General features: G+C 38.1%; 1 protein-coding gene across 1 annotated transcript; it reads right to left on the bottom strand.

Annotated features, from left to right (window-relative positions):
* Positions 1 to 15,848: 15,848 nt before the first annotated feature.
* LOC120317764 (vomeronasal type-2 receptor 26-like) lies at positions 15,849 to 23,327 on the bottom strand (the record flags this gene model as incomplete). Its single annotated transcript, XM_039364604.1, has 6 exons — positions 23,125 to 23,327; positions 22,036 to 22,327; positions 19,803 to 20,627; positions 18,876 to 19,100; positions 17,688 to 17,794; positions 15,849 to 16,356 (listed from the first exon to the last, which is right to left on the bottom strand). Coding segments are annotated over exons 1-6 (2,160 nt in total), but the record flags the coding sequence as incomplete, so codon positions are not given.
* Between the last annotated feature and the right edge of the window lie 1,522 nt (positions 23,328 to 24,849).

Here is a 24,849-nt window from a genome sequence, read left to right as displayed (position 1 = left end):
GAAGGAAGGAAGACAGAAAGATGAAAGGAAAGGAAAGGAAAATTATTATTTATGATAATCAGTGGAAAAAGAGGGAAAAATGACTCCTAGATGGAAACTAAACAATTAAAAAGTTCTCAAACTCTAAGTACATTATGATTTTGATGAACATTACAGCAATAAAATCCCCAATATGAAATATTTTCTCACTGAATGAATATAACTGGACTAAAAGCTAATTTTAGTTTTCTACTATGGATAGACCATGTCTATGAACAGCCTGAAACCTGCTAACTATCTGAGCATATAAACTCTTCCTAGCTTAGGAAAAAAGCTTTTTAAGAGCTAGGATTGTTGTGTTACCTTCTGCTGTTCTCTGCCCCAGGTAGAGAATGCATGAAAGACTATCCACAAGACTCTGGAGGAATAGAAAAAGTCAAGTACAGTATATCTTCATTTACTGCAATTATTATAGAAATCTCCAAAAGTAACATAAAGCTCCAATCCTTCAACAATTTCCAAGCAAATCAGTTGAATTTTACATTCAATTATTATTAACAGACACCAACCCAGACATAGCAAAGAGAGTTGTCACTATTATTGGGTGACTTGGTGGAATCTAGCAGTGTGTTGAGGGCAGCAGTGAAAATGCTAGATAGCCTTGAGTTGGGGATGGGCAGGAAGTGACTGAAAGGAGGTCCTCCCATGAGACATGACAGCAGTTTTCCAATATTTATGAGTTCCTACAAAGATGAGCGGTAAATTATTTTCCAAAGCTTCCAAAGGCAAGAGGAGAAACAATGGATGGAAACCAATCAAGGAGACAAATAACCTAAAAATGAGAAATTTCCAATGGGGAGAATAATTAACCAATGAAACAACTTGCATTCAGAGGTTGTGGGTGCTCCATTACTGGAGGTTTGAAAAAGAGACTGGAAAATCATTTATCTGACACTGTATATGTTCCCCTGCTCAAAGAGTTTATGTAGTAATTGTGTAGCATGTGCTAGCCAGCCTTTTCACTCCTTATCTCAACACAGCTCCAGAATTCAACCACCAATAGTGGTCAAATCAGAAGAGCAAATGACCCTCTCAAATAAGATTAATTTTGTACTGTAATTTGTGATTTACATTTTACTTTTCTAATCTATCAAATAAAAGGTTTTGATATTCTTCACTGACTACTTGGAGCCAACCTATTGAGTTGTGGGGGGAAATTGCAGACAGGAGAAAAAAGTGGATTGAATTGAAGTCCTGCAGAAAGGGACACCCAAAAATAATCTCTGATATTCATTACACATGAAGTCAAATTACCTGTGGAATCTTGAAGAGGTTTATGCTTTCTGACATAAAGGATGAAGTAGGAGCACCTAGTCCTCCAATGACAGCCATGAGATTCTTCTGGTTATCACATTTGTAGTTAGGGACAAATTCCTGGGATTTGAAAAGCAGGTCCAGAGTGGTACGATAGGTCAACCTTGGGTTGTAGTAACTATCATAGATATGGAACCCAAGGGTGATGTTAGGTAAAATCTGGGAGTCTTCATTGATCTCCTTCACAGCAAAGGCCACGGCAAGGACATGCTGATAAAATTTGGTTATTACACTGCAAATAAATTAAATAACCCATTGAAAAAATAATTTCACAATTCTTGTAAAGTGGCAGCATTTCTATATGAATAACAAACCATCTCTCTTGGAAGTAGGAATAGAATATCCTTTCTAAAATATTTAATAGATTTCCACAGAGTTCAATTTTACATTTTACCTGGTGTTTTCATGATTTTCAATAATGATATAATACAGCAAATAAAAGTAGTGACTTTTTTCAGTTAACAAATATAATTCTAACAATTTGGGCACAAAGTATAATAGGATCAGCTTCAGCAAGTATCACTCATTTACTGTATGTATATTTTGTGAGGGCTGATCATGCAGAACATTTTTTCAATTACCTCAAGCTCATTAAATTTAAATTATACAATAAATTAATCATTATATTAAAGTCTTTCTCTTGATATTCATGTTATTTTGGTGTAAGAAGTCCTTCAATAGACTTCTTGTACCTAACTTTCATGCATATCATGTTAAGGACATTAATATAATGTAAAGAAAATGCTTTCTTCTGCTATAAGACAGTACATGTGAAAGATAAAGGCTTGTATGTGTGTGTTTGTGTGTGTGTGTAAACCCTGCATTTATTTTCAAAAGCTTTTACAGCTTTCTTATGAAAGTTTGGTGTAAAATGTCCTTCAATAGACTTCTTGCACCAAACTTTCATGCATTTCACGAGAAGGTCTTTAATAGAATGTAAAGAAAGCATATATCAGAAATTTTGGGTGACCTGGCTAAGCTAAGAAAATACATGGGAAAAATAAAACTTCTTACAGAGGTAAGTCATAAGGTTTTAGAGAAGGGTGTTCCTTAAATTCAATTTCATAAAAGTGGTAAAAAATGTGAGACACCATCCCACCAATGACAAGATCACCAGGCTGGAACCACTCATGTGGAACAGGGAAAGCTTCACTTGAAGGGCATCTCAGAGTAACTACCTTGTGCATCAGGAACATCAAAAGGAATAACATCTTCATGCTTTTGGGATGGTGAAAATGTTTTTGTCTTCCAGAGTATGTATGCACTCCAATGGTTCATCCGATGTTTAATCCAAAGATTTTATCTGAAAATGCCCTTCATGGGACAATCCATCAATTTCTGTTTGAAGAGCAATGTATGTGCCAATTTGTATCTTGAATATCACCAGATTCGGAATATATATTCTGGCAAGGAAGAAAGGCAGGAGGGAACATGACACAGTGAATCAGCCAGGATCATTATTATCCCTTGTGCCAATCTCCCTGTGGTTTAAAAGTTAATTAACAACTAAACACATACCTTGATTGTTGTTGAATTGAAATGCCTTCATGCAAAGTCTTTAATATTTGAGCCTAGCTAAAAAAAAATAATATGATGATTCCGCTAGATAATTGTTTTATTTTTCATGGAGCAGCATGGTGGCCTACAGGGGGAGTTTTTGCTTCTCAGTTAGGAGGCTGTGAATTTGATCCTAGGTAGTGGCAGATGTTTTTCTCTTTGGGCATAAAATATCTGTTGTGAACTCCATGTAGGCATCAGGAAGGGCATCAGGGCAGTAAATGCTCAGGTCCATTCAGTCACCCTGATTCCACCCCAAAGCAAGCGATTACAAGGTCAATAAAAGAAAAAAAATATTTTTCATGAAAGAATAAATGGCTAATAGTTTAATTATTTTTTTAACTGAACACAGGCCAATATAAATAGTCTACGTTAGAGCATCACAAACCACAATAGGAAATATTGAACTGATACATAAAGAAAAGAAAAATTGTGGTTACTGAGTGTGACTATGAGAATTTCCATGGCTCTGTTTCAGTAGGTTGTGTGTTCCATCAACGAATCCTTGTCTTCATGCATAGTGTCCCATGAGGATCCCTGGATATCGTTTCTGAAACTGTCATGGCTACCTCACCATATGTTTGCTGCATATTTTGTGGATGCTGCTTCCTTTATTGTTGATTGTTGATCCTAAGAAAAAAAATTTAAATTTCAGGATCTTGTTTCTCAGTTCTGGTTGCTTCATATTAATCTGGTTTTTTAAAAACTATATTTAATCATATCCTCACTAGCAGCAGGAATTTAAATTTTTAAAATGCTTTTGCTCAGCAAGTTTGGGCCTAACTAAGATTCCTGTAAGAAATAATTATTTTCCTATTGGTGAGATAATAAATGTCTGATGGTTTAATAATGAGAAAATGCCAATTAAAATAATATATAGTAAGGGACAATGACAATAAAAATAGGCCTAATTGTTCAAATTCATGTTCATTTCTTACAATGGAGCAGGATTCCCAGTTTTCATGTAAAATGAACTGAGTAGTTGAAGAGAGAAGAGGAAACATTTTTATTTATTAAGGAATGCAAATTAAACAAGATAGCCATTTGGATGAATTTGGTGGTAGGGCAATGTTGGAAGAAGGAATCTTTGCCTACTTTGCAAGAATGGTTTCTTAAAGTTTCTTATTTGGCGGAAATGGCAAAGATTTCGGCTTTTTTGAAAGATCAATCGCAAGAGAAGTATCTCTTGGTATGGAAAAGATGGATAGATTTTATACAATATAAGTTGGATATAAAAAAATATTATTTAGTTTTTGAATAACTTATATTTAAAGTTTAAGATATTTTATAGATATTTTTCTTAATTCATTATTTTCCTTTTTTATTTTATTTTTTCTTTTTCTGTTTCTTTTTTTCTCTCTTCTTGCTTTTTTATATATACTGTTCTCAACTATTTTATAATTTGTGTAATTAATGTATTCGGATATGTTCATGGAATATATGTGTTTTAAGATTTTTTTTAAAACTTTAATTAAGCCTGTATCCAGCTCTGGGAAGGTTGGGGGAGGGTAGGGGAGGGTCGGGAGATTTCAGGGAAGGGAACTTTTTGGGGGGGAAATTTAAAAAATTTTCAATTAAAAAAAAAAAGATAGCCATTTGGATGAATTCACTCATATTTCCAGGCAGAAAATGCTAATGTGAATCAACAGCAATATTGATATCATGAAATTAAAATACAGAACCCAAAGCAATTTATTTATTTACTTATTTATTTATTGTTTTGACAAATAATTCAAAGCATCAAACATATCCAACACATTTTCCTGTTCCTATTTTTCCCCAAACAGCAATGACCCTCTGAAGTGAGTTGGGCTGAGAGAGAGGGACTGTCCTAAAGTCACCCAGGTGGCTTTCATGGTTAAAGTAGAACTCATGGTCTTCTGCTTTTTAGCCTGGTGTGGTATTTTATTAGCCATATATTATATGATGGAAGGAGTCTCCACCAAAGGACTAGTGGAAGACATACCTAAATCAAACCAAATCAAATCAAAATCTATTACTGACACCAGCCAGTGTGTGTTTCTAAGAAGGGATGAGGTAGAAGGAAGATTACATTTCATATCTCTTTAAATTGCAACATTATTAAAATTGGATAGTAGGGTACAATAAAAATATATTATTAATCATTTTCCATAGCCAGAAAGAACACATGATGTAGTACATTCTCTTTATTAATTGTTCCCTGTGGTTTAGCTCAGGCCACAAAACAATGATGTAGCACATATTTTACATGCATATATTACATAATATAAGGGGTCTCCTCCAAAGGACTAATGGAAGACATACCTAAGTCAAACCAAATCAAATCAAACTTTATATGGACATCACTCAGCATACACTTCTAGTAAGGTATGAGGCAGTAGGAAACTTAAATTTCATATAATAAAGATACCTTGGTGGATGCAGAGTGAATGGCTAGACTGTTCATGAATTTTTTTTTAAAAAAACAGAGTTAAATGTATATTAAATGCTCAAAAACATTTTACCTTTTACCTTTCAAAGATCACCAATCAATCCAAAACAGACTCACTAAGATACTGAGCTAAATACATGTCTATAAAATATCCATTAGCTTTTTCCCATATTTATACAGTGGTTTATAAAGTGAAGCTATAAAAACCATGAATTGCCAGCTGCCCTTTATCCTTAAAGTCAATATGTCAAATCTCCTAAAAATATAAACAGACAGATTGTCAAAATCTTGTTTTCCTTTGATGTATTCAAAGGAAAAAAAAAGTTAGGTAAAACAATCTGATGTACTACATTCTCTTTATTAGTTGTTCCCTGTGGTTTAGCTCAGGCCGCAAAACAATGATGTAGCACTTTGGCAAGAATATGCATCCCAGTAATGCAGCGCTGGAAGACAAGATGGAGAAGACCTCCACAGCTACCATGGCTTTGCCTTTTGTGCTCATATAGGCTGGAAAGAAGGAGATCCACACACTGCAAAAGGCCAACATGCTGAAGGTGATGAACTTGGCTTCATTGAAACTGTCAGGTAATTTACGGGCAAGGAAAGCCACAATGAAGCTGGCAATGGCCAAGAAACCCATGTAGCCCAAGACACAATAGAAGAATGTAGCTGCCCCCTCATTGCACTGTAAAATCACTTCTTGGGGCTCTAAGTGCATATCTAACTCAGGGAATGGGGGATATGTTGACAACCAAAGAGTACAAATACATACTTGAACAAGAGAACAGGAAAGGACAGCAGCAAAGGTCAATCTTTTTCCCACCCAGTTCCTCATTTGAGATCCAGGTTTCGTGGCCATGAAAGCCACAACCACCGTGATGGTTTTGGCCAGTACACTAGAAATGGCCACTGAGAAGGTAATTCCAAAAGTTGGTTGTCTGAGAAGGCAGGTCACTTTGCCAGGCTGGCTGAGAAATAAAAAAGAGGAGAGAAAACAGAACAAAAGCGAGACAAGGAGGGTATAGGTGAGAGACCTGTTGTTGGCTCTGACAATGGGAGTGTCCCTGTGTTTAATAAAAGTTCCAAGTACCCAAGATGTCAAGAAGAAGAAACCAAGAGTGACTGAGGCTAAAACGATTCCTAAAGCTTTTTCAAAAGTTAGAAAGACCAGCTGTTTCAGGATACATCCTTTCTTTTCTTTATTTGGATAATGATCTTCTGAACATTCAAAACAGTCATCCATATCTGGAACGAAAAGCCAATGAATTTGTCATCTATCCATTTTGCGTTTTTGAAAATTTTAGCCTGTGTGGATGCCAGTTCTATAATGTACCTTTCTGATAAAATGATATTTAGAGTAGAACAGAAGAGAACAGAACAGAATAGAACAGAACAGAATAGAATAGAAACTTTATTGTCACTTTGAATGTACACTAATTGGAATACATTAAAATGCATACAGCTCTCAAAGGGACACGTCCATCCCTTTATTTTTTCTTGACTTTAAGATGCTTTTGTTTTCTACGTGGAGAACAATAGTTGGTTCTACAAATATCCATCCCGGGTGCCTTGGATGATAAAATAACTGATCCGTTCATAAGACATCTGTGACCTAGTGAAATTCCCTTTGCTTCTACGTATTTTCCGGTTTTTATGGAAGTTAAAACTTGGAAAATGGCAGATCATGTGGAAAAGAAATGTTGCATTCATTGCAGCTAAACTGACCTTAATCAGTTTATAGCACTCAGAATGTTGAGGGTGAAGGTTCATTCTCTCAACTTTTTGTTACCAGGCTAGGTAACATTTTCAGTGGCATTTAGGAGATTTCTATTTCAGTGCTTTACTATTTACAAGTGCTTTAGGTGGGGATGTGTCAAGTGAGAGTCTTATGATGGGTCAGGTATGAGTCATGAGAGAGGGGCTTGTGATGGGCTTTGTGATGGGGAAGGTACTTCAGGTCATGATCATTGTAGAGTGTGAATTATCAGTGGCTGAGGTATGAGTCATCAATGAGAAGATGGTGATGGATCTTGACCCCCTGATAATTCACATCCTCCAATGGCTCTGACCTCTCGATCACAAGCTCATCTCTGATCACTCACACCTGACACATCATAAGACCCTCATTTGACACACCCACACCTGAAGTCCTTATAAAGGAAATATATGAAACACAAGGACTGCGGGACGGGGACGGCCTTCCAAGGGCCCAAATTTGGCCCTTGGAGCTGTTCCAGAAATGGCAAGGGATCAGCCCCCGCTGCCCCAACCTCTGTTGCCCCAGCCCTGGCCCATCCCAACCCAGCTTGGCACCCTCCCAATGCACACACAGGAAAATGCGTGTGCTTGGCTGCTGGTGGTGCACAGGAACAGCTGCAGCTCATTTGCCTCATCCTGCTCTGCCATTCCCAGCCTTGTCCAACCTCTCCCCACCTCACCCGTCACACCTGGACATGCCCGGCTTTGATGGCCCTCTCCTCTTCCAGCTCTGCTTTGCTGGGCCTCGCCTCACCACGTCCAGCTCCACTTTGCTGGGCCAGGCACCAAAGCACTGCTGAAAACAGTGGAGTCTGTATGTGCACCTGCCTTGCCCACATCAGCCTTGCTCTCCATGGCATGCTACAGCTGATCTGAGGCATGGAGAGCATAGCTGACGGGTGAGTTTGTAGCAGGCACACACAGAGACTCCACTCTTTTCAGTGCCCCTTCTTGCCACTGGGGCTGCTGCTCACCTTCCTAGGCACTAGCGCCTCCATGCCCCACTCACTGGCCTGATCTCACAGCCTGCAAGGCTTCCCTTTCATTGGGATCATCCTGCCCCCCTAATGGAAAGCCATGTCCGGTGGCCACCAGCGACACTATTAATATCTCCCCCTCCCCTCACCCATTTCTTGAGCATGGAGGAGACAGAATGGGACTTTTAAGCCATGAGGCTTCTGCCTGCCAGCACCTGATAGGAGATCAAAGGGGCTGTTGGGGGGATACGGCAGGTGAACAATGGTGGCATGCACTTTCTGGCATGGATAAGAAGTGAAACTGCCCTTTCGGCAGATGTAGAGTCAGTCCTGGCATGAAATTGATAACCTACCAGTTCCGTTAGAAATCTTTCCTTCCAGGCATGGAACACAGTCATAGCAACAGAACTGACTGCCTTCAGCCCTTCTCTTCCAGGATCCAGGGGAACAGTGGTCATTACACAAAGAAACAGGAAGAACCTACAGACATAAACATAGCCATTGATATGAAAGAATTCCGATTAAACAATGGAAATTATTTACATTGGGTTACATAAATGACCTTTAACATTGTTAACATTTTACACGGTTAGGGTTATTTGTTCCTTTGTATCTGAACATGATTGAGCCATAGTGGCACAATGGTTAGAATGCAGTATTGCATGCTAATTCAGGTCATTGCCAGGAGTTCAGTCCTCACTGGCTCAAAGTTGACTCAGCCTTCCATCCTTCTGAGGTCAGTAAAATGAGGGCCCAGATTTTTGGGGACAATATGCTGATTCTGTAAACTGTTTAGAGAGGACTTTAAAGCACTATGAAGCGGTATATACTGTAAGTCTAAGCACTATTGCTATTACTTTTCAATAATATAATAAACCAACAGCCCAATTGCTATTCATACCTGGTTAAAACCAGGGTGCCAAAGGATTGTGTTCTCAATGATAACTTCTTTCCCTTTTGGAGCATTGGGTTGTAACTTTCCAATTTTAACTCTCTGGAACGATCTGTTTGGGAAAGTGATCATGTTGATAATGTCAAAGCCACCTGGACTTTCTCTTCTATCTTTAAAGAAGACTCTTTCTCCAGCTGAGTTGTTAAAAGAAATCTCTTGAAGTAACTGGTGGAGCTACTTGAAGGAGAAAAATAAAGTCAAAAAGGAAACAATGCATAAAGAATTTCTCTTTCTTTTACTCTTCCTTCCAAGGAAACCAAACAAATACAAAAGAAGAAAATGTCAACACACCAAGAACAATCAATAACTGAAATATGGAACTTACTTTATCAATTAATCGTCATGAGGACTTTAAAGACAGCAAACTCAGCAATTCTTCTGGTAATTTACCATAAATCTAAAAACCAACATCATTTCATGGAAATAACACACCTCTTCTACAATACAACAACTGTCATAAGCTTTATGTTCCCAGGATAACTAACCTGCCTTGATTAAATTTCAAAAAACTAATAAAAAATGAAATGTTCCCATTTCAGAAAGATTTGTTCGGCAAAAAACAAAGACTGCCTTCAGATGCCTCTCCACTGTATTCTTGGAACCAGGACTGATGAATTTATAAGTCAGGAAAGAAGAAATGGTGATTAGTGGAATGATAATAGATACATTCATCCCTTTGATTAGAGTAGTATGAGTTTGAAATCTCTTTTATTCCGTAAAAAGGAACAATCTCTTGCAATAAAACTCTAGTTGCTTTAGGATTCTAATGATATGTGGCTATAGACCAGGGGAAACAAGTCATATCACATTGAGAATTACTATTTGCTAAAACAAAAGATAGGAATGGCATGGGGAGATTACCTGCCAAGGCTGCAGATTTGGAAATTCAACCCTTTGAATTTTTGTCCATTTGGGACTTGGTCTCACTGCCTCATGCAAAGAATGTGCCACTGCATAAACAGCATTGTAGATACTGTAGCTTTGGCTAGTCATCTTCAACTCAAACAGAGGTGCAGGCAGATTCTCCAAATTCTCTTCCCCAGTACAGGTTCCACTGATAGATGAAGGTAAGTCTGCCTTTAAAAACACGCAGTCAAACAATTGTTGCCAAACCTCTTGAAGAAATCCATCTTTGTGGGTGGAAGGTTTGATGACTTGAAGAAATTCTTTGAACCCTTTAACTTCTCTTGAATGCACTGTAAAGGAAAGAGCCCCATGGTACATTTGGAGATCCCAACTCTTTTGAATTCCAGTCAGTATGAAATCAATTGGGTTCATCAGGATCCAAACCTTTCTGAATAATGATCTGTTTTTATTTTCTGGATCACGTAGAAACATGACAGTTCTGAGCCACACTATTGTGAATGATTCTCCGTACACAAGAAAAACATTTGTTTTCTGATCCATCAATTTATTAGAAATAATTGAGACTGAATCGAGCAATTCTGACAAATCTTCTAAGTGGATATGTTGTGGAATGTTTTGTGTGAAAGCTAAACAGATCCCATTCTGTGAAAGCAATGGCTGCAGTTTCTGCAAAAAACGTTCTCCCTTAGTTTCAAATGCAAAGACTCCAATCCACCTCCATCCAAAATGGAGGAAAAGTTGTATAACTCCCATGTACTGATAGTCCTCATTTGGCACCATGCAATAAAGTGAAGATAATTTGTTACTCTGAAATTCTTCCTGGGCAAAAGAGCCATAGGTCAACTACAGGAAAAGGAAGGAAGGAAGGAAGGAAGGAAGGAAGGAAGGAAGGAAGGAAGGAAGGAAGGAAGGAAGATAGACAGAAAGAGGAAAGGGAAGGGAAGGAAAGGAAAGGAAAGAAAAGAAGGAAGAAAATTATTATTTATGATAACCAGTGGAAAAAGATGGAAAAAATGACTCCTGGGTGGAAACTGAACAATTGAAAAGTTGTCAAAGTCTAGATACATTATGCTTTTGATGAACATTACAGCAATAAAACCCCCAAGATGAAATATTTTCTCACTGAATGAATGTAACTGGACTACAAGCTAAATTTAGTTTGCTACTATGGAGTTTCAGATAGCTCATGTCTATGAACAGCCTGAAACCTGCTAAGTATCTGAGCATGTAAACTCTTCCTAGCTTAAGAAAAAAGCTTTTTAAGAGCTAGGGTTGTTGTGTTACCTTCTGCCGTTCTCTGGCCCAGGTAGAGAATACATGAAAGACTATGCACAAGACTCTGGAGGAACAGAAAAAATCAAGTATGTCTTCATTTACTGCAATTATTATAGAAATCTCCAAAAGTAACATAAAGCTCCAGTCCTTCAACAATTTCCAGGCAAATCAGCTGAATTTTACATTCAATTAATTTTAACAGACACCAACCCAGACATAGCAAAGAGAATTGTCACTATTATTGCGTGACTTGGTGGAATCTAGCCGTGAGTTGAGGGCAGCAGTGAAAATGCTGGATAGCCTTGAGTTGGGGATGAGCAGGAAATGACTGAAAGGAGATCCTCCCTAAAACCATGAGACATGATAGCAGTGGTCCAATATTTATGGGTTGCTACAAAGATGAAGGGTAAATTATTTTCCAAAGCTTCCAAAAGCAAGAGGAGAAACAATGGATGGAAACCAATCAAGGAGACAAACAACCTAAAAATAAGGAGAAATTTCCTAATGGTGAGAACAATCAACCAGTGGAACAGATTGCCTCCAGAAGTTGTGGCTGCTGCATCACTGAAGGCTTTCAAAAAGAGACTGGGAAAGCATTTATCTGAAATTGTATATGGTCTCCTGCTCAGAGAGTTTATGTACTAATTGTGTAGCATATGCTAGCCAGCCTTTTCACTCCTTCTCTCAACACAGCCCCAGAATTCAACCACATGTAGTGGTCATACCGGAAGAACAGATAATCATCTCAAATAAGATTAATTTTGTACTGTTAATTTGTGGTTTAAATTTTACTTTTCTAATCTTTCAAATAAAAGATTTTAATTTTCTTGATTGATGACTTTGAGCCAACCTATTGGATTGTGAGAAAAATTGCAGAAGGGAGAAAAAGTGGATTTAATTGAAAGGCATGGCCAAAATATAATCTCTGATATTCATTAAAAAAGAAAGAAAAGTTTCTCTTTCAACCTTCTGCAAAAATTACCTGTGGAATTTTGAAGATACTTATAACTTGTGCCATATAGGATGAAGTAGGGGCATCTAATCCTCCAATGATGGCCATGAGATTCTTCTGGATATAACATTTGTAGTTTGGAAGAAATTCCTGGGATTTGAAAAGGAGGTCCAGAGTGGAGCGATAGGTCATGCTTGGGTTGTAGTAACTATCATAGATGTGGAACCCAAGAGTGACGTTAGGTAAGATCTGGAAGTCCTCATTGATCTCCTTCACAGCAAAGGCCAAGGCAAGGACATGCTGGTAGAATTTGGTTATTACACTGCAAATAAATTAAATACCCCATTGAAAAAAGAATTTCACAATTTTTGTAAGGGAGGCATCCTCTCTATATGGATAACAAACCATTTCTCTTGGAAGTGGGAATAGAATAGCTTTTCTAAAATATTCAATAATTTCCTCAGAGTTCAGTTCTGCATTTTACCTGGTGTTTTCATGATTTGCTACGATCATATAATACAGCAAATAAAAGTAGTGACTTTTTTCAGTTAACAAATATAATTCTGACAATTTGGGCACAAAGTATAACAGGAACAGCTTCAGCAAATATCACTCATTTACTCTATGTACGTTTTGTGAGCGCTGATCATACAGAACATTTTTTCAATTACCTCAAGCTCATTAAATTTAAATTATACAATAAATTAATCATTATATTAAAGTCTTTCTCATGAAATTCATGTTATTTTGGTGTAAGAAGTCCTTCAATAGACTTCTTGTACTTAACTTTCATGCATATCATGTTAAGGACATTAATATAATGTAAAGAAAATGCTTTCTTCTGCTATAAGACAATACATGTGAAAGATAAAGGCTTGTATGTGTGTGTTTGTGTGTGTGTATGTGTGTGTAAACCCTGCATTTATTTTCAAAAGCTTTTACAGCTTTCTCATGAAAGTTTGGTGTAAAGTGTCCTTCAATAGACTTCTTGCACCAAACTTTCATGCATTTCACGAGAAGGTCTTTAATAGAATGTAAAGAAAGCAAATATCAGAAATTTTGGGGGACCTGGCTAAGCTAAGAAAATACATGGGAAAAATAAAACTTCTTACAGAGGTAAGTCATAAGGTTTTAGAGAAGGGTGTTCCTTAAATTCAATTTCATAAAAGTGGTAAAAAATGTGAGACACCATCCCACCAATGACAAGATCTCCAGGTTGGAACCACTCATGTGGAACAGGGAAAGCTTCACTTGAAGGGCATCTCAGAGTAACTACCTTGTGCATCAGGAACATCAAAAGGAATAACATCTTCATGCTTTTGGGATGGTGAAAATGTTTTTGTCTTCCAGAGTATGTATGCACCCCAATGGTTCATCCACTGTTTAATCGAAAGATTTTATCTGAAAATGCCCTTCATGGGACAATCCATCAATTTCTGTTTGAAGAGCCGTGTGTGTGCCAATTTGTATCTTGACTATCACCAGATTCGAAATATATATTCTGGCAAGGAAGAAAGGCAGGAGGGAACGTGACACAATGAATGAGCCAGGATCATTATTATCCCTTGTGCCAATCTCCCTGTGGTTCAAAAGTTAATTAACAACTAAACAGATACCTTGATTGTTTTGAATTGAAATGCCTTCATGCAAAGTCTTTAATATTTGAGCCTAGCTAAAAAAAAAATATGACGATTCCGCTAGATAATTGTTTTATTTTTCATGGAGCAGCATGGTGGTCTAAAGGGTGAGTTTTTGCTTCTCAGTTAGGAGGCTGTGAATTTGATCCTAGGTAGTGGCAGATGTTTTTCTCTTTGGGCACAAAATATCTGTTGTGAACTCCATGTAGGTATCCGGAAGGGCATCAGGCCAGTAAATGCTCAGGTCCATTCAGTCACCCTGATTCCACCCCAAAGCAAGGGATTACAGGGTCATTAAAAGAAAAAAAATATTTTTCATGAAGGAATAAATGGCTAATAGTTTAATTATTTTTTTAACTGAACACAGGCCAATGTAAATATTCTAAGTTAGAGCACCAGAAACCACAATAAGAAATATTTAACTGATACACACAGAAAAGAAAAATTGTGGTTACTGAGCGTGACTGTCAGAATTTCCATGGCTTTGTTTCAGCAGGTTGTGTGTTCCACCAATGAATCTTTATCTTCATGCATAGTGTCCCATGAGGACCACTGGATATCTTCTCTGAAACCATCATGGCTACCTCACCATATGTTTGCTGCATATTTTGTGGGTGCGGCTTTCTTTATTGTTGATTGTTGATCCTAAGAAGCAAAATTTAAACTTCAGGATCTTGTTTGTCAATTCTGGTTGCTGCATATTAATCTGTTTTTTTTAAACTATATTTAATCATATCCTCATTAGCAGGGGGAATTTAATTTTATAAAATGCTTTTGCTCAGCAAGTGTGGGCTCAACTAAGATTCCTGTAAGAAATAATTATTTTGCTATTGGTGAGATAATAACTGTCTGATGGTTTAATAATGAGAAAATGCCAATTAAAATAATATATAGTAAGGACAATGACAATAAAAATAGGCCTAATAGTTCAAATTCATGTTCATTTTCCACGTAAAATAAACAGAGTAGTTGAATAGAGAAGAGGAAACTTTTCTACCTATTAAAGAATGCCAATTAAACCAGATAGCCTTTTGGATGAGTTCAGTCATATTTCCAGGCAGAGAATGCTAATGTGAACCAACGCCAATATTGATATCATGGAATTAAAATACAGGACCCAAAGCAAATTTATTTATTTATTTATTTATATCCAGTTTTTATTATTTTTACCAATAACTGAAAGCATCAAATATATCCAACAGATATTCCTCTTCCTATTTTCCCCCAAACAACAATGGCCCTGTGAAGTGGGTTGTGCTGAGAGAGAGGGACTGTCCTAAAGTCACCCAGGTGGCTTTCATGGTTAAAGCAAAATTCATAGTCTTCTGCTGTTTAGTCTGATGTGGTATTTTATTAAACATATATTACGTAAAGAAAGAGGTCTCCTCCAAAGGACTAATGGAAGACATACCTAAATCAAACCAAATGAAATCAAACTTGATATGGACATCACCCAGCATACACTTCTAGTAAGAGATGAGGCAGAAGGAAAATTACATTTCATATAATATCCTTAAATTGCACTAGGATACAGTAAAAATACCTTGGTGGATGGAGAGTGAATGGCTAGACGGCTCATGATTTTTTTAAAAAAAAACAGAGTTAAATGTATATTAAATGCTCAAAAACATTTTACCTTTTACCTGTCAAAGATGACCAATCAATCCAAAACAGATCCCCTATGATACTGAGCTAAATACAAATATCCATTAGCTTTTCCCCATATTTATACAGTGATTTATGAAGTGAAGCTATAAAAACCATGAACTGCCAGCTGCCCTTTATCCTTAAAGTCAATGTGTCAAATCTCTTAAAAAATATAAACAGACAGATTGTCAAAATCTTGTTAGCTTGATGTATTCAAAGGAAAAAACGTTAGGTAAAACAATCTGATGTACTACATTCTCTTTATTAGTTGTTCCCTGTGGTTTAGCTCAGGCTGGAAAACAATGATGTAGCACTTTGGCAAGAATATGCATCCCAGTAATGCAGCGCTGGAAGACAAAATGGAGAAGACCTCCACAGCTATCATGGCTTTGCCTTTTGTACTCAGATAGGCTGGAAAGAAGGAGATCCAAACACTGCAAAAGGCCAACATGCTGAAGGTGATGAACTTGGCTTCATTGAAACTGTCAGGTAATTTACGGGCAAAGAAAGCCACAATGAAGCTGGCAATGGCCAAGAAACCCATGTAGCCCAAGACACAATAGAAGAATGTAGCTGCTCCCTCATTGCACTGTAAAATCACTTCTTGGGGCTCTAAGTGCATCTCTAACTCAGGGAATGGGGGATATGTTGACAACCAAAGAGTACAAATACATACTTGAACAAGAGAACAGGAAAGGACAGCAGCAAAGGCCAATCTTTTCCCCACCCACTTCCTCATTTGAGATCCAGGTTTAGTGGCCATGAAAGCCACAACCACCATTATGGTTTTGGCCAGTACACTAGAAATGGCCACTGAGAAGGTAATTCCAAAAGTTGGTTGTCTGAGAAGGCAGGTCACTTTGCCAGGTTGGCTGAGAAATAAAAAAGAGGAGAGAAAACAGAACAAAAGCGAGACAAGGAGGGTATAAGTGAGAGACCTGTTGTTGGCTCTGACAATGGGAGTGTCCCTGTGTTTAATAAAAGTTCCAAGTACCCAAGATGTCAAGAGAAAGAAACAAAGCGTTGCTGAAGCTAAACCAATTCCTAAGTTTTCTTCAAAAGTTAGAAAGATCAGCCGTTTCAGGATACATCCTTTCTTTTCTTTATTTGGATAATGATCTTCTGAACATTCAAAACAGTCATCCATATCTGGAAGGAAAAGTCAATGAAGTTGTCATCTATCCATTTTGTGTTTTTGAAAATTATAGCCTATGTGGATGCCAGTTCTTATTCTTTTCTATAATGTACCTTTCTGATAAAATGATATTTAGAGTAGAACAGAACAGAACAGAACAGAATAGAATAGAAACTTTATTGTCACTTTGAATGTACACTAATTGGCATACATTAAAATGGAATTTCATTGCATACAGCTCTGAAAGGACACGTCCATCCCTGTATTTTATCTTGACTTTAAGTTACTTTTCTTGTCTCCGTGGAGAACTATAGTTGGTTCTACAAATATCCACCCTGTGTGCCTTGGATGATAAAATAACTGATCCGTTCATAAGACATCTGTGATCTAGTGAAATTCCCTTTGCTTCTACATATTTTTCGGTTTTTATGGAAGTTAAAACTTGGAAAATGGCAGATCATGTGGAAAAGAAATGTTGCACTCATTGCAGCTAAACTGATCTTAATCAGTTTATAGCACTCAGAATGTTGATTTCTATTTCAGTGCTTTACTATTTACAAGAGCTTTAGGTGGGGATGTGTCAAGTGAGAGTCTTATGATAGGTCAGGTATGAGTCATGAGAGAGGGGCTTGTGATGGGCCTTGTGATGGGGAAGGTACTTCAGGTCATGATCATTGTAGAGTGTGAATTAGCAGTGGTTGAGGTATGAGTCATCAATGAGAGGATGGTGATGGATCTTGACCCCCTGATAATTGACATCATCCAATGGCCCTGACCTGAGGTAATCTCCCCATCATGAGCCCATCTCTGATGACTCACATCTGAGACATCATAAGATTCTCACTTGACGTACCCACACCTGAAGTCCTTATAAAGCAGATATATGAAACACAAGGACTGCAGGTCGGGGACGGCCTGCCAAGGGCCCAAATTTGGCCCCTGGAGCTGATACAGAAATGGGAAGGGATACGCCCCCGCTGCCCCAGCCCCAGTTGCCCCAGCCCTGGCCCATCCCAACCCAGCTTGGCACCCTCCCAATGTAGACACCAGAAATGGTGAGCGCTTGGAGGCTGGAGGTGCACAGGAACAGCTGCAGCTCATGTCCCTCATCCTGATCTGCCTCTCCCAGCCTCACCCCACCTCTCTCCACCTCGCCCGTCACACCTTGCCATGCCCAGCTTTGATGGCCCTCTCCTCATCCAGCTCTGCTTTGCTGGGCCTCGCCTCACCACGCCCAGCTCCACTTTGCTGGGCCAGGCACCAAAGCACTGCTGAAAACAATGGAGTCTGTATGTGCACCTTCCTTGCCCACATCAGCCTTGCTCTCCATGCCATGCTACAGCTGATCTGAGGCATGGAGAGTATAGCTGACAGGTGAGTTTGTATCAGGCACACACACAGACTCCACTCTTTTCAGTGCCCCTTCTTGCCACTGGGGCTGCTGCTCACCTTCCTAGGCACTAGTGCCTCCATGCCCCACTCATTGGCCTGATCTCACAGCCTGCAAGGCTTCCCTTTCATTGGGATCATCCTGCCCCCCTAATGGAAAGCCATGTCCGGTGGCCACCAGCGACACTGTTAATATCTCCCCCTCCCCTCACCCATTTCTTGAGCATGGAGGAGACAGAATGGGTCTTTTAGGCCATGGGGCTTCTGCCTGCCAGCACCTGATAGGAGATCACAGGGGCTGTCGGGGGGACACGGCAGGTTAACAATGGTGGCATACACTTTCTGGCATGGGTGGGGGTCAGAAGCGAAACTGCCCTTTCGGCAGATGTAGAGTCAGTCCTGGCATGAAATTGATAACCTACCAGTTCCATTAGAAATCTTTCCTTCTAGGCATGGAACACAGTCATAGCAACAGAACTGACTGCCTTCAGCCCTTCTCTTCCAGGATCCAGGGGAACAGTGGTCATTACACAAAGAAACAGGAAGAACCTACAGACATAGCCATTGATATGAAAGAATTCAATGGAAATTGTTTACATTGGGTTACATAAATGACCTTTAACATTGTTAACATTTTACAGAGGGTTAGGGTTAGGGTTATTTGTTCTTTTGTATCTGAACATGATTGAGCCATAGTGGCACAATGGTTAGAATGCAGTATTGCATGCTAATTCAGGTCATTGCCAGGAGTTCAGTCCTCACTGGCTCAAAGTTGACTCAGCCTTCGATCCTTCTGAGGTCAGTAAAATGAGGGCCCAGATTTTTGGGGACAATATGCTGATTCTGTAAACTGTTTAGAGAGGACTGTAAAGCACTATGAAGCGGTATATACTGTAAGTCTAAGCACTATTGCTATTACTTTTCAATAATATAATAAACCAACAGCCCAATTGCTATTCATACCTGGTTAAAACCAGGGTGCCAAAGGATTGTGTTCTCAATGATAACTTCTTTCCCTTTTGGAGCATTGGGGTGTAACTTTCCAATTTTAACTCTTTGAAACGATCTGTTTGGGAAAGTGATCATGTTGATAATGTCAAAGCCACCTGGACTTTCTCTTCTGTCTTTAAAGAAGACTCTTTCTCCAGCTGAGTTGTTAAAAGAAATCTCTTGAAGTAACTGGTGGAGCTACTTGGAGGAGAAAAATAAAGTCAAAAAGGAAACAATGCATAAAGAATTTCTCTTTCTTTTACTCTTTCTTCCAAGGAAACCAAACAAATACAGAAGAAGAAAATGTCAACACACCAAGAACAATCAATAACTGAAATATGGAACTTACTTTATTAATTAATCGTCATGAGTACTTTAAAGACAGCAAACTCAGCAATTCTTCCTGTAATTTACCATAAATCTAAAAACCAACATCATTTCATGGAAATAACACACCTCTTCTACAATACAACAACTGTCATAAGCTTTATGTTCCCAGGATAACTAACCTGCCTTGATTAAATTTCAAAAAACTAATAAAAAATGAAATGTTCCCATTTCAGAAAGATTTGTTGGGCAAAAAACAAAGACTGCCTTCAGATGCCTCTCCACTGTATTCTTGGAACCAGGACTGATGAATTTATAAGTCAGGAAAGAAGAAATGGTGATTAATGGAATGATGATAGATACATTCATCCCTTTGACTAGAGCAAAATTTGCAAAGGTAGTATGAGTTTTAAATCTCTTTTATTCCGTAACAAGGGACAATCTCTTGCAATAAAATTCTAGTTGCTTTAGGATCTCTAATGATATCTGGCTATAGACCAGGGCAAACAAGTCACATCACATTGAGAATTACTATTTGCTAAAACAAAAGATAGGAATGGCATGGGAGATTACCTGCCAAGGCTGCAGATTTGGAAATTCAACCTTTTGAATTTTTGTCCATTTGGGACTTGATCTCACTGCCTCATGCAAAGAATGTGCCACTGCATAAACAGCATTGTAGATGCTGTAGCTTTGGCTAGTCATCTTCAACTCAAACAGAGGTGCAGGCAGATTCTCCAAATTCTCTTCCCCAGTACAGGTTCCACTGATAGATGAAGGTAAGTCTTCCTTTAAAAACACGCAGTCAAACAATTGTTGCCAAACCTCTTGAAGAAATCCATCTTTGTGGGTGGAAGGTTTGATGACTTGAAGAAATTCTTTGAAGCCTTTAACTTCTCTTGAATGCACAGTAAAGGAAAGAGCCCCATGGTACATTTGGAGATCCCAACTCTTTTGAATTCCCGTCAGTATGAAATCAATTGGGTTCATCAGGATCCAAACCTTTCTGAATAATGATCTGTTTTTATTTTCTGGATCACGTAGAAACATGACAGTTCTGAGCCACACTATTGTGAATGATTCTCCGTATACAAGAAAAACATTTGTTTTCTGATCGATCAATTTATTAGAAATAATTGAGACTGAATCGAACAATTCTGACAAATCTTCTAAGTGGATATGTTGTGGAATGTTTTGTGTGAAAGCTAAACAGATCCCATTCTGTGAAAGCAATGGCTGCAGTTTCTGCAAAAAACGTTCTCCCGTAGTTGCAAATGCAAAGACTCCAATCCATGTCCATCCAAAATGGAGGAAAAGTTGTATAACTCCCATGTACTGATAGTCCTCATTTGGCACCATGCAATAAAGTGAAGATAATTTGTTATTCTGAAATTCTTCCTGGGCAAAAGAGCCATAGGTCAACTACAGGAAAAGAAGGAAGGAAGGAAGGAAGGAAGATAGACAGAAAGAGGAAAGGGAAGGGAAGGGAAGGAAAGGAAAGGAAAGAAGGAAGAAAATTATTATGATAACCAGTGGAAAAAGATGGAAAAAATGACTCCTGGGTGGAAACTGAACAATTGAAAACTTCTCAAAGTCTAGGTACATTATGCTTTTGATGAACATTACAGCGATAAAACCCTCAAGATGAAATATTTTCTCACTGAATGAATATAACTGGACTACAAGCTAAATTTAGTTTGCTACTATGGAGTTTCAGATATCTCATGTCTATGAACAGCCTGAAACCTGCTAACTATCTGAGCATGTAAACTCTTCCTAGCTTAAAAAAAAAGTTTTTTAAGAGCTAGGGTTGTTGCGTTACCTTCTGCCGTTCTCTGGCCCAGGTAGAGAATACATGAAAGACTATGCACAAGACTCTGGAGGAACAGAAAAAATCAAGTATGTCTTCCTTTACTGCAATTATTATAGAAATCTCCAAAAGTAACATAAAGCTCCAGTCCTTCAACAATTTCCGGGAAAATCAGTTGAATTTTACATTTCATTATTATTAACAGACACCAACCCAGGCATAGCAAAGAGAGTTGTCACTATTATTGGGTGACTTGGTGGAATCTAGCAGTGTGTTGAGGACAGCAGTGAAAATGCTGGATAGGCTTGAGTTGGGGATGGGCAGGAAGTGACTGAAAGGAGATCCTCCCTAAAACCATGAGACATGATAGCAGTGTTCCAATATTTATGGGTTGCTACAAAGATGAGGGGTAAATTATTTTCCAAAGCTTCCAAAAGCAAGAGGAGAAACAATGGATGGAAACCAATCAAGGAGACAAACAACCTAAAAATAAGGAGAAATTTCCTAATGGTGAGAAGCATCAACCAGTGGAACAGATTGCCTCCAGAAGTTGTGGGTGCTGCATTACTGGAGGCTTTCAAAAAGAGACTGGAAAAGCATTTATCTGAAATTGTATATGGTCTCCTGCTCAGAGAATTTATGTACTAATTGTGTAGCATATGCTAGCCAGCCTTTTCACTCCTTCTCTCAACACAGCCCCAGAATTCAACCACATGTAGTGGTCATACCGGAAGAACAGATAATCATCTCAAATAAGATTAATTTTGTACTGTTAATTTGTGGTTTAAATTTTACTTTTCTAATCTTTCAAATAAAAGATTTTAATTTTCTTGATTGATGACTTTGAGCCAACCTATTTGGTTGTGAGAAAAATTGCCGAAGGAAGAAAAAGTGGATTTAATTGAAGTCCTACAGAAAGGCTTGGCCAAAATATAATCTCTGATATTCATTAAAAAAGAAAGAAAAGTTTCTCTTTCAACCTTCTACAAAAATTACCTGTGGAATCTTGAAGATACTTATAACTTGTGCCATGTAGGATGAAGTAGGAACATCTAATCCTCCAATGATGGCCATGAGATTCTTCTGGGTATAACATTTGTAGTTAGGGGCAAATTCCTGGGATTTGAAAAGGAGGTCCAGAGTGGAGCGATAGGTCATGCTTGGGTTGTAGTAACTATCATAGATGTGGAACCCAAGAGTGATGTTAGGTAAGATCTTGGAGTCCTCATTGATCTCCTTCACAGCAAAGGCCAAGGCAAGGACGTGCTGGTAGAATTTGGTTATTACACTGCAAATAAATTAAATACCCCATTGAAAAAAGAATTTCACAATTCTTGTAAGGGAAGCATCCTCTCTATATGGATAACAAACCATCTCTCTTGGAAGTGGGAATAGAATAGCTTTTCTAAAATATTCAATAATTTCCTCAGAGTTCAGTTCTGCATTTTACCTATTGTTTTCATGATTTGCAACAATGATATACGGTACTACAGCAAATAAAAGTAGTGACTTTTTTCAGTTAACAAATATAATTCTAACAATTTGGGCACAAAGTATAATAGGAACAGCTTCAGCAAGTATCACTCATTTACTCTATGTACGTTTTGTGAGGGCTGATCATGCAGAACATTTTTTCAATTACCTCAAGCTCATTAAATTTAAATTATACAATAAATTAATCATTATATTAAAGTCTTTCTCATGAAATTCATGCTATTTTGGTGTAAGAAGTCCTTCAATAGACTTCTTGTACCTAACTTTCATGCATTTCATGAGAAGGACATTAATATAATGTAAAGAAAATGCTTTCTTCTGCCATAAGACAATACATGTGAAAGATAAAGGCTTGTATGTGTGTGTTTGTGTGTGTGTATGTGTGTGTGTAAACCCTGCATTTATTTTCAAAAGCTTTTACAGCTTTCTCATGAAAGTTTGGTGTAAAATGTCCTTCAATAGACTTCTTGCACCAAACTTTCATGCATTTCACGAGAAGGTCTTTAATAGAATGTAAAGAAAGCATATATCAGAAATTTTGGGGGACCTGGCTAAGCTAAGAAAATACATGGGAAAAATAAAACTTCTTACAGAGGTAAGTCATAAGGTTTTAGAGAAGGGTGTTCCTTAAATTCAATTTCATAAAAGTGGTAAAAAATGTGAGACACCATCCCACCAATGACAAGATCACCAGGCTGGAACCACTCATGTGGAACAGGGAAAGCTTCACTTGAAGGGCATCTCAGAGTAACTACCTTGTGCATCAGGAACATCAAAAGGAATAACATCTTCATGCTTTTGGGATGGTGAAAATGTTTTTGTCTTCCAGAGTATGTATGCACCCCAATGGTTCATCCACTGTTTAATCCAAAGATTTTATCTGAAAATGCCCTTCATGGGACAATCCATCAATTTCTGTTTGAAGAGCCGTGTGTGTGCCAATTTGTATCTTGAATATCACCAGATTCGGAATATATATTCTGGCAAGGAAGAAAGGCAGGAGGGAACGTGACACAATGAATCAGCCAGGATCATTATTATCCCTTGTGCCAATCTCCCTGTGGTTCAAAAGTTAATTAACAACTAAAGAGATACCTTGATTGTTGTTGAATTGAAATGCCTTCATGCAAAGTCTTTAATATTTGAGCCTAGCTAAAAAAAAAACATGATGATTCCGCTAGATAATTGTTTTATTTTTCATGGAGCAGCATGGTGGTCTAAAGGGTGAGTTTTTGCCACTCAGTTAGGAGTCTGTGAATTTGATCCTAGGTAGTGACAGATGTTTTTCTCTTTGGGCATAAAATATCTGCTGTGAACTCCATGTAGGCATCAGGAAGGGCATCAGGGCAGTAAATGCTCAGGTCCATTCAGTCACCCTGATTCCACCCCAAAGAAAGGGATAACAGGGTTATTAAAAGAAAAAAAATATTTTTCATGAAAGAATAAATGGCTAATAGTTTAATTATTTTTTTAACTGAACACAGGCCAATGTAAATATTCTAAGTTAGAGCACCACAAACCACAATAGGAAATATTGAACTGATACATAAAGAAAAGAAAAATTGTGGTTATTGAGCGTGACTGTCAGAATTTCCATGGCTCTGTTTCAGCAGGTTGTGTGGTCCATCAATGAATCTTTATCTTCATGCATAGTGTCCCATGCGGACCACTGGATATCTTCTCTGAAACCGTCATGGCTACCTCACCATATGTTTGCTGCATATTTTGTGGGTGCTGCTTCCTTTATTGTTGATTGTTGATCCTAAGAAGCAAAATTTAAACTTCAGGATCTTGTTTGTCAATTCTGGTTGCTGCATATTAATCTGTTTTTTTTAAACTATATTTAATCATATCCTCATTAGCAGGGGGAATTTAATTTTATAAAGTCCTTTTGCTCAGCAAGTGTGGGCTCAACTAAGATTCCTGTAAGAAATAATTATTTTGCTATTGGTGAGATAATAAGTGTCTGATGGTTTAATAATGAGAAAATGCCAATTAAAATAATATATAGTAAGGACAATGACAATAAAAATAGGCCTAGGGCTTCCAGTGGCGCTACACTGGTGATGGAGGCTACTTTGTAGCTGTCATCCTGAGAAAGTGTTAGAACCGCTGAGAATAGCAGGCATCAGTTGTTCTGCGGTTTAAAACCTCCTTCCTGGGTAAAGGGAAGGAGGGGAGTATCACCCTGCATAGTGGTAGAGCCTCTGAAATCCCCAAAAGAATCTTTTTTGGGGGTGAAAAGAGTACTCCCATGGAGTTCAGGGTGTCTCCGCTTCTCAGCTGTCTTTGTCTCTCGCTGTTGGGGATAAAGCA

This window comes from Crotalus tigris, unplaced genomic scaffold (genome assembly GCF_016545835.1).
Source record: "Crotalus tigris isolate CLP2741 ecotype Arizona unplaced genomic scaffold, ASM1654583v1 scf7180000019817.510193, whole genome shotgun sequence".
NCBI classification, from domain to species: domain Eukaryota; kingdom Metazoa; phylum Chordata; class Lepidosauria; order Squamata; family Viperidae; genus Crotalus; species Crotalus tigris.
The sequence above is the reverse complement of the archived record's forward strand: the minus strand, read 5'-3'. Positions and strand labels throughout refer to the sequence as shown.